The sequence below is a fragment of the Hylaeus anthracinus genome, unplaced genomic scaffold, assembly GCF_026225885.1.
Source record: "Hylaeus anthracinus isolate JK02 unplaced genomic scaffold, UHH_iyHylAnth1.0_haploid 11994, whole genome shotgun sequence".
Lineage (NCBI taxonomy): Eukaryota > Metazoa > Arthropoda > Insecta > Hymenoptera > Colletidae > Hylaeus > Hylaeus anthracinus.
The window spans coordinates 4,062,349-4,073,116 of record NW_026534341.1 but is presented as its reverse complement, the minus strand read 5'-3'; the positions used below and the strand labels follow the sequence as shown (position 1 = coordinate 4,073,116).

At 36.8% G+C, this 10,768-nt stretch overlaps 1 protein-coding gene across 3 annotated transcripts in view; it reads left to right on the top strand.

The window, feature by feature from the left end:
* The window catches only part of LOC128889066 (fasciclin-3), a 434,295-nt gene that overhangs the window by 399,646 nt on the left and 23,881 nt on the right, over window positions 1-10,768 (top strand). For all 3 annotated transcript variants that reach the window (XM_054146384.1, XM_054146383.1, XM_054146385.1), the window contains exons 4-7: window positions 319-507; window positions 962-1,146; window positions 2,260-2,401; window positions 5,602-5,715. In XM_054146384.1, the coding sequence (XP_054002359.1) occupies window positions 319-507; window positions 962-1,146; window positions 2,260-2,401; window positions 5,602-5,715 (630 nt within the window). The remainder of the gene's footprint in view (window positions 1-318; window positions 508-961; window positions 1,147-2,259; window positions 2,402-5,601; window positions 5,716-10,768) is intronic.

The following is a 10,768-nucleotide window of genomic DNA, read 5'->3' as shown; positions in this document are numbered from 1 at the left end:
ATATATATATATATATATATATATATATATATATATATATATTGTAAGAATATATGATCGAATAAATATTGTTAATTGTAAAATATTAACGAAGAAACTCGGTATAAAGCTGCCGCAGTAGTACAAAATTTCGTAAATTCAAATTTAATTTAAAATTGATGAAATAACATGGTCGACATTTTGAATATTCACTGTAGAGAATCCAAAAGAAAATAAAGCAATTTGAAATTATAATATATATCTAATAGAAAATCTTTCTAATCTTTTGATTCAATTAATGTCAAGTGCGTATTATATATACCCGTTTCTAATAATCAGACGATGAACCCATTGGCAACGAGGAGAGACCCACGATTTACGACTCGAACGTAGACGACATCTCATTGGCCGTGCAGAATGCCACGCGAAGCTTGGATTGGACCGATAATGGCAAAGTTCTTCGTTGCGTTGCAAGTCACATCGCCCTTGACAGGCCTAAGGAAACGACTATGCAGTTGCAAGTATTCTGTAAGCAGCACAATTTTCGTTAACACTGTAATTTCGAATTCGTCAGGAAATCCGAGTGAACAATATAAAACAGAACAGATAGAATTCAATTCGTCGACAGAAATTTCATTTAACACAATTTCTTAAAATCTTCTTTTCAAATATGGATTCTGGAATCGTTTGATAACCCCGTACAACCTTAAATTTGATTATATCTCGATTAAATTAATTCGTAGTATTTATGAAAAAAAATTAACGCCATTTGAAAGCGATATCGATACATCTTTATCTGTAATAAATAAAAGTATAGGAAGAATAGAAAGCAATCAACTATCTTGTCTATACATAAATAGGAAACACGTTCTCAAAGCATTAAATCTTTTCACTCGAAGTTTTTACGAGTTTGATTGAATTAGAAGTGACGATTCTAAATTTTCCTAAGACAGAAGCGTCGATTGTTGTTCATTTTTACCAGATCCTCCACAACCGCAGCCAAACATCGAGCGTTTTGGATATGTAATTGGACGCGAGGGGATCGTGAACGTGACCGTTTATGCGAATCCTAGACCTCACTTCTTATGGCGAGTAAACGATGAAAAGATCGCCGAGGGTCATCCCGACGAAAGCAACCGAATCGAAACCTCGACCGCTGTCGATCTGGTAAGTTAAAATTTGTATTTCACATTTTCGACTTATTTTTTCACGTAGAATCGTCCCCTTTTCACTCGTATCACCAGTTACCGAACACCCTGTATCCATAAATTTAGTAAAATGGACGTGCAATTACATAAATATAGAAATAGCATCGCGACAGAGAGCCAGATAGCGTTGCAAACGATTAAATACGGATTTCAAGTACCGATGGTCACACTGGGGAACGAACGAAAAATAGATGGGGACAAGTTTAAAGGTAATGGGACAAAGGTACCGCATTCCAGAGCATCGATTTGCTACGGTGCACTTAGCATTTTTACTACAATAGCGTTGACTTGAAAGTTTCTCGCTAATCAAAGGGACTTAATGAAATTCCTTCGAATCCGGACGCTACAAATCGGCAGAGGCAATCGCTTGAAATAATTCGATTATCGGAATCGTTTCAATAGGTGAAACCGTTATATCTGCAAGAAAGCTCTAGAAACGTCCCTTTGAGTTCCTAAATTACGCGTCCTGTATGTACATCTAATAACATGGGATTCGAAATGTAGAACGATTGCTTGTTCGTTAAAAGTAATAGTATTGTGCATTATAATTAAGAATCAGGTGAGTCTAAGGATTCTTTATTCTTGGCGACACCAGAAACCGATAGGAAAACAAATTTAAGGAGCAATTTATTGGTGGCACGAGTGTGCTTTCCGAAGATTATTTATTAACAATTACTAGTTAACTCGAATAAATACTTGCAATATGTAGTTGTTGTAGAAGATTAATCCAATCAGACTCTAAAGATGAAAGAGAAGTTTAATTAACTTAGATAATTAATCAAATGGGATAGATTCTTAATTCTTAACGATTCTCAAAGTAGCAAACTTTAATTTTGTGAAAATTATAATTTTATACGATTTCGTGCCCGTTGCGTTTGACCAAAAATCATTATACATTATATCTGTTCTAACTATATTATATAGAGTAACTATTAGTACAAGAGTATGGTAATATTTTTCACGGTAGCTTCTCATTTCTTTTAAACTTTTTACTCGTGGCTCGCTGGGCGAATGAATTGTTCTCCGTTTAGAATTCCTGGCTCAAACGACGCAATGAAATTTGCTGTTGCAGGGAAGAGGAGCGTGGAGCGTGATCCTCACGATCGACAGCGTTCAGAAATCTGACACGGACAAGGAGTACATCCTGGAAGCTCGCAACGACGAAGGAGCTTCCGAATACCGTATCGTTTTGTCGACTTCCACAGAACCAGCAGGTAAAATTGTCGAAATATTCACGTCCAAAGTATTGCAAATCACTCGCTCACACTTTGCACCAGAATAGAGTACGAAACATGGCGAATTTTACGTGACGTTAAAGTTCGAAAAACGAAAAGAATAAGTTACATTTATCGAGATAAAATAAATGAAACCTTCAACTCTTAACTGATAAACAGGCATAAATATTCCAGCAAACGATGTGTCTTTAAATTTATTATAACCGACAGATAGCGCATATTTTTAATTCTTAATTGTGGTTTGGGCTTTGGATTTGTGTTCCAAGATAGAACATTTTTGGCCCTCGCAAAATCTAATTGTTCGCCTTGTAAAAAATTAATAATCATATTCTACCGGCCAAGGGTTGAAGGAAAAAGAAGTACGCGAAAGAAAATAGTTTTCCAACTAAACGTCAGATCACTAGCGAACGTTTAGTATCACGGGGCAAAGGGGTGATAATAAAAATGATCTGAATTCACTGGTAGTTGTCGATCATGCTAGTTCACGCACTTCGTGTTCGTCACTTCCATTCAATCGTGCATTCTCACACGCTGTCTATCGAATCACGTCACGTTCATTGTCACCTTCACGTACTGTCGATCGTCACTATGTTTTCGGTTTCGCCGAAACACGTGAATTAGATTATTTCTGTGTGTTACATGTACGTGTGCTGTGTGTTTCTAACGATATCGATCCTTTATCGCATGCTCTCACGCAGGGGCAGGGTTCGTTCACTTCTTTGGTAAGCTCTCCGAACACGTGCACGCACTAGGTAATGTCATTCTTTCAAATTATTATACGTGAGTAGTCGATGTAGTTGCCTGCGCGTGGAGTTCCATACAACCGGAAATGATGGGTTACGATGAACCATTTATTATTCAGAGAACGCGATTGAGCTTGAATCTTTTATCACGTTCCTTGTCACTGAGTCTTTTTCTGTCGACTGCAATTTTCATCGACAATATTTTGTGAATAAATTCGGTGAAAAGTGGTAGCAACAAATTTTCAAGATTAAGGTATCATGTAACTAGAACAATTTCATCGATGTACGTCATTTTTCTTCTGTAATAAAATTTTCTAGACGCGATGTATTACGAACTCAGACACGTGAATTATTATTACGCATTGTGAAAAGATGTTTATTGCAGTTTGTATTAAAAGTAACGAACGCTGCAATTACATTAATTTTTTTATTTAAATTCAGAAATTATTGGTTGCATCGGTACTCTTCGTTACGAGACCGTGAATTTTATGCATTCATGGCGTATGCAAATATGAAAAACATACGTTAAAGGAACCCAGGCTGTGTACGTACATTTATGAAAAATTAAATATTAATATTACATTATTGTATGGAACATATTCTGTGTCACTTTGAAACATGGTTTTTGTAAGTCACACACACACACTAAAGTCTCTTTATGCTACAGAAAAGAATTAGCATTCATTTATAAAATTTATTCTGAAATCCAGGAAGTCGAAAATAATAAAAATAATATGAACAGTACACACCATTTCCATTTAACTGCGATAATCATCTATACCGAGTGTTGTTGAAATCAATATTTATAAATGTTATTCACTTCGCACGTTCTATACTGTTCTTTCGTTTAAAAAAATCAGACTGTATTCATGGCAACCGAATGAATGGAACTCGGCGCTACTGGGCATGAGTATGCGTAACGTTATTATCCTTATCACTGGAACCGCGAATGGCAGATCTATATTACTGATCAAAAAGCGAACAAATTTCTGTGCGATTGCCTCTATATGAATTGACGCTTACTCGATATTAAACACATGCTACCGGCACTGATTTCTTTGCACATTTCTGCATCAGAATTAGTTTTCATCTCGTGTCGACCGTGTGGAAATTGCAAAAGGCTTCAAACGCTTTTGGTGACTCCTCTCGAATATATTTCATTTTCACTGCGCGATATTACTCACGCTTGTTCTGCAATTCTCTGTTTAACGTTCCACAGTATGCATATACATATACAGGGTGTCCCAAAACTCGGGGAGGAGCCGGAAATGGGGGGTAGCTGAGACGATTCTGAACAACAATTTCCTTTGCAAAAATGTCGGATGGGGCTTCGTTAAGGAGATATTAAGCGAAAACCTTGACCAATCAGAGCGCGCGTAGACCGTTGGAGCGGCCGCGGTAGCGAAGGCTACGCGCTGGCGGCCGCGCTTGCACGCGAACAAGTGACTCGACGTGCATCGAAGGACATTGGGCGCGGCTGCCTAGCGCGTAGCCTTCGCTACCGCGGCCGCTCCAACGGTCTACGCGCGCTCTGATTGGTCGGGGTTTTCTCTTAATATCTCCTTAACGAAGCCCCATCCGACATTTTTGCAAAGGAAATTGTTGTTCAGAATCGTCTCAGCTACCCCCCATTTCCGGCTCCTCCCCGACTTTTGGGACACCCTGTATATTCAGTACTTGTTGTTTCTTGAAAGAGTGTTTAAGCTACGCCAAAGTTGGCTTCTCCTCGTTTTCGTGAACAAAAGAAAATGAAATTTAAACATACGAAGCTGCTGGCGGTTGATACAATCATATTAAAATATATTTATATTGTCATTGAATATAATGAAACATAGTGTTATTGGCTTTGGAATATGTTAAAGCTTCGTCACGGCTGGCTTTTTCCAATTTTTTGTAATGTCACGAAATTAAAAGTCGCATTATGTTATTGGCGCATGATGGATCCACATTTTGAGTACAATATTAGTATTCTAATTAAAGAAATTAGAACACTACAGAGTGTCCCCAAAGTCTGTAATCATGTCTGGAAAAATATTTTTGATTCCTTGTATATCCATACTTTAGGGACACTCTGTGTATTACTATGTAATATTCCAATACTGTATAGAACACTATACAGCTATACTAATTAGTATACTAACGAATATTTGTTTACATACAATTCACTATACAAATTACGAAAAATACAGCATATAAATTCCGTTTCATATACAACATTACAAATCAGAATTCTTCACAGATGATCAAGTCAATTAGTTTTCAACTTTTTTTTGTTTACAATGAGAAAATACTTATAAAAATGAACACGATTACATGGACAATTTTATGTTATGAAAGTAATACAGGGATCAAATGAATTTAAATTGCTTAGATAAGACGATGTGAAAATTTGTTTAAAATTCCCAAGTTTCAAAATAGTTTACTATGAAATTTCAGACATTGATTTAGACGCTGGTTCCATCATCGGCATCGTCGTTGGGGCCCTGGTGCTAATTCTCATCGTTTTCCTACTAATTTTTGCCCGCGCGACTGGACGCTGGTGCTTCGCAGGTGAGTACACATCGATTAAACAATTTTCATTAATTATTCCGTCCGAGCCACGTGTATTCCCTTCCCTTTTGGCGAGTTTTCGTGTACTTTTGCTGTTTAATTACATACGAACAATAGAATAATACGTTATTTGATAATAACCCGACTTAATGTAATTTTACTTGAAACAGGATCAGTATTTGTGAAATGCAAAACAATTCTCCTTGTTACGAGCCGACAGAGAGAATTAGTTGCACGAACAAAGTACATAGATAATACATACATGATAACATATTTTTTTTTATTATTATCTTTGTGTCACTCCACATCGGTGTATAAAAAGTGAGTTTAATGTTTAGCCGTAGGTATCCCGATATTATTCATGTATGAAATTAATTTGTTTTTATAGCGTTCGCCTTGTAGCTGATACTTCTCGCCGTTGAGTTATTATATTTGTTTTTGTTTATCGAACGGTGCAGGGTTTGAGACAAGTCAGAATGCAGCAAATCAATGTGTTCGATAGACATTCAATTATGCATACAGTGATGAAGAAAAATGTACAACAGTAGGAATTCTAATATTGTGTAATCGAATTCGAGCTTTATCTATCCTTCTCAAGAAATTATTTTTTGGACTTTAAATTAATTGCAAGAATGTAGTAGAGAACTTTCATAGATAATAATGAGACATTGAAGTGCTATAAATTAGAGTGAATCGAGATTCCTTCAATTCGAGCATTCTCTTGAAAGAAAAGAGTAATACCGAGTGAAATTAAATCAAGAAATTTGCTCTCTGTTCGATAGACGATTCAAATCGGAATAATTGCTAAAGGATACGATAGAATGAAACAATTTGAAGAATTCCTGCTATATCGACGAGAAATAAACACGTAGCACGTAATCACATGTTTAGATTTGTGCTCGTACGTATTTCTCTTGTCCGTGAGACTTTTACCAAGTGGTCAAACTTACCACTTCTTTTGGCACAAACACGATGATACAATGAAAAAATCACCGGTGTAGAAACAATTCGTTTGGAAAATTCTATTCTTACGTTCCAAGAAAATAACAAGAAAATGTTACCACGTGGGAGAAGTGACGTTTAACTCTGAAATAGACGTGTGTGCGATAGGTAATGTTCTAGAGAGCAAAACGATTTCTGCCAGCTGTACGCCACCTTAATAATTAAATGCCTATTGTTTTACATCTATATATTTGTATGTATACAAATGTCTTGTGTGTTGTGCCGCTACCGATAGGACAGCATGCAAGTCGGGCCAAGTAAAGAATATGGAGAAACATCAACAATTACCTTGCGATTCCGTACTCTAGGCATGACACTGTCCAGGGGTAAGTCACCTCAGGCAGCAAAAACAACCCCCGTCTGCAAAGTATTTGCTCGTTCCTCGTTCATCATCAGCTCGTATGCTCGCCACTTATTTCCCCCCTCTCGCGATCATTTTTTATCAAATCCTCGGCCATCTCACGTTTTCGTCCCGATTCATCGACGAACAAACACTTTCAATCATTGCACACCCTGTACTCCAGCGTGTGCCCCCTTAAATGGTAGAGACGTATCTTGGCAAGCCAATTTTTCGAAACTTTCCTACCCTATTTGTAAACATTTTTTGTTTTATGCAATTTGTAGAAATTCGTAAATTTCCCGATGTAAAACGCGCGAGAAGTGTATCGAAGAATACGTAACAGTTTTCGCGTGAGATATTGTCTAACGAATAGACATGGATCGTTTCTTACACATGAAATGAAAGGTCCTCAATTTACTTTTAGAAACAACTGTATATAAATATATAGTAACCGCTGTGCATTTCAGGAACGTTTTTAAATCTCAACTTGCTTTTTGACTCGATCGAAGAAAGAAATATTTCACATATAAAATAAGAAATACCAATAACGATGTAATTTCAATGAATAGAGAAAAATCTGTCAATTTTACAAGATAAATGCGAATCCGCGAAAAAAATACGGTAACTTATTCATCGCGCATCGAAATAAACAATGTATGATACTTCCATTTACCATAAAACCGCGTGCGAATACGTTCTAGCCAATGTACGTTTCTCAAATGTTTTATTCGAATCAAATTGAATCGATATTTTCATTATAAAAATGAACAAAACGAGTTTAATCCGTGGGAAAATGTATCGCTCAGTAACAAATGTTTATTTTTCATTCGGAGGTGCACGATAAAACTCCATTGACAGTTTTTTTTTAACGTTATCCTCTTGGAAACCACTGCGTGAAAAGCTGAAATGGCTTTAAATATACGTTTATATATCGTTCTTTCGAACTGGGGATATATTCCAGCGGGCGATCGATTTCGCTGATTTCGCTGCTTTCCATAAATTTTTTAAATTCATTTCCGATCGAACCACCGCCGCGGGGTAAAAACCGTACGAATTTCCCGATAATATGTAAAAGGAAGGGGAAAAAAGAGACGGGGTATTCGATTATTCGTGGCGAAAATTCACCGTATAAGCGAGGCCTGCGTGACGAATGAACAAATCAAACTTTCATTGCACGGAATGATCCGTTTATCGCTCGCTCACATTTCTAACCGATATTTTTTTGGAAAATTACGTACTCGTAAAGTCGATAACGCGATTTATAGAAACGAAAGCTGAAACCACAAATCACCTCTACTTATTTCTTTTTTCTCAATATGAATTTCAATTAGGAAATTATAAAAAAAAAATATATGCGCGAGGAACACTTGAAATTTAATTTAAACTTATGAAAATTCGCCGATATCAAATATTCGCTCCATCGGAAGGGTGTCGATCTCACGAAACGAAATTGAAATCTCGTTCGGAATGGAAATTAACGCTTCAACTATCGGCACATTTAAACACCGTCTTCAATTTAGAAGATTTTCTACGTTAGTATTCATTAATCCAGGTTGACATTAATTTTTATATAGTGTTATTGTCCGCATTGTCAATAGACAACCAACAATGCACTTAACAGATTCGCGTAGGTAATTAAAAACCAATAAATAGATTCCCAGTCGATAAAGCGTTATCAACGTTTCGAAATTGTCCAAGATAAAAAAAAAAAAGACCTTCTAAAATTGACTTCGTTCGATCAATACATGCTACGATCATTTGTGTGCATGTACGGTCTGTGCTTACGAGTTCCGCTGCATGTACTAATACATATGTATATATAGTACCTAATTTATATCGCATTCACCATTATTCACGCAGTGTTTTTCAAACTTCGTTCCTTGCGGCCTACTACGGAGAGGAAACTAATTTCCAGCAGGGTGAAAAAAGTTTACCACGGCGAACTGCTACCGGGGGAAAATCGAATGAGAAATCGCCGAACGGTCTGTAGCTTGTTAACGAACCGAAGTATGCTCGTATTTAAACCCCCCCAAAAAAAACAAAAAAAAAAATGAAAGAAACAAGAGAAAATAAACAGAAAAGTACAAGTTCTCCCATAAGCGTGAATTTCACGAATTAAACGAACCTGCAAATTAAAAAGAGAAAAAAGAACAATGAAGACTGGACGAGTGTTTGATTCGATCGCTAGGTCGCGATGAAAAACATTTGAAAAACACTGACTCGGTGTGTTCCTAGTAACACTTTGTTCAACAAATTCCCGACGGGACGATTCGTGTAAGTTCCAAGCCTCACGGGGGCGCGTAGAGAGCGTTTCCTTTTGCGACAAGCAACGTTAAATAATCGGCGAAGGCAAGTGTGGTGACATTTGTTCGAAGTCGAACAATCCAGTTTCCCATCTCGATCTTAATTTTCTTTATTTCGATTCGCTTTTCCGCCCGTTTCTCCCGCGACAATATCCTCCCGCCCGATTAGAGCTAGGACATCCGTGTCCTCTTTTACCTCGATTTAGATCAAGCATGCTCGTATTCAAAGATGGGCAAAATTTTATCCCCGCGATATCAAATACCAAATAATATATATAGTAGTTAATTATTCGACCGAGCTATATCTTTGTCCACCGTGAAATATTTGTAATTTTACAATTAGAATTAATGATAAATATTTCATTCGCAGTGGACACGAATTTTGTTTATTCTTTATTCGTCATTCGTGACATTTAATCAGTGCAGAATTTTGCCCATCTGTATACCAAACCACTCTGCTCCAGCTCTGAATCCGCTCGACAACCTACAGATTATCTTTTCATCCTGGTAACACGAATTTCGATGTGTACGTTACTTTAGCCGACAATTAGCTAATCACGTGTTCCAATTTTGTCACGTTCGCGTCCGTTCACGTTTACCTTGCTTGGATTGAAATATACATTAGTGCGATGACTTGCCTGTGAATGTTATGATTATTAACCGCTTCGATGATCGATTGGTTCGCGCTCGAATCCAAACGCCCGAGTAACGCGACGGGGACACAGCCACGGAAAGTATTCATTCATCGTAAAATGTCATTTGAATCAGTGCTTCATTAACCCATCGAGTACCAATGCCTCGTTTCGTAGGCGGTCGGATGAAATATTTATTTACTGGCGCTGAAACTTATTCGAATAGCAATTATTATAAAGTCGAAGATTAAAGACTTGAGTAATGTTGTCTGTAATTTTAATTCAACCATTTTACAATGTATTACGAATCAAGGAATAATTTGTTTGATTCTCCTGGTCTGGAATATTCCCAGATTTTAATGAATAAGACTAGTTCAATGTTACATTATTATAATTTTATATTAATAGAAAGTAGACGTAGCAGATTACAGCACTTTCATCTGTTATTTTATATTGTATCTAGTGTCTAGAGATTAATATTTGCCAGTGTCTTATTTATAGAACATGTCTAACTTTGCCGACAAGATTTTCTTTCTTTATTAGTAGAATATTTTTATTATACAATTTATTGGAAGTGAACATTCATTTCGAATAAAAACCGATTAGTTAGTACTCAATGGGTTAACGATCCGGGTTTATCGACAGAGACAGACATGAGACGAATTACGTTATATTTACGTTGTGCGAAACTCGCGCGTTTGCTGAACGCCTAAAAGACGCAACCTTTGTGCACGTTTTTACAAGATACCAGAACAAAAGAAAAATTTGAAACGATC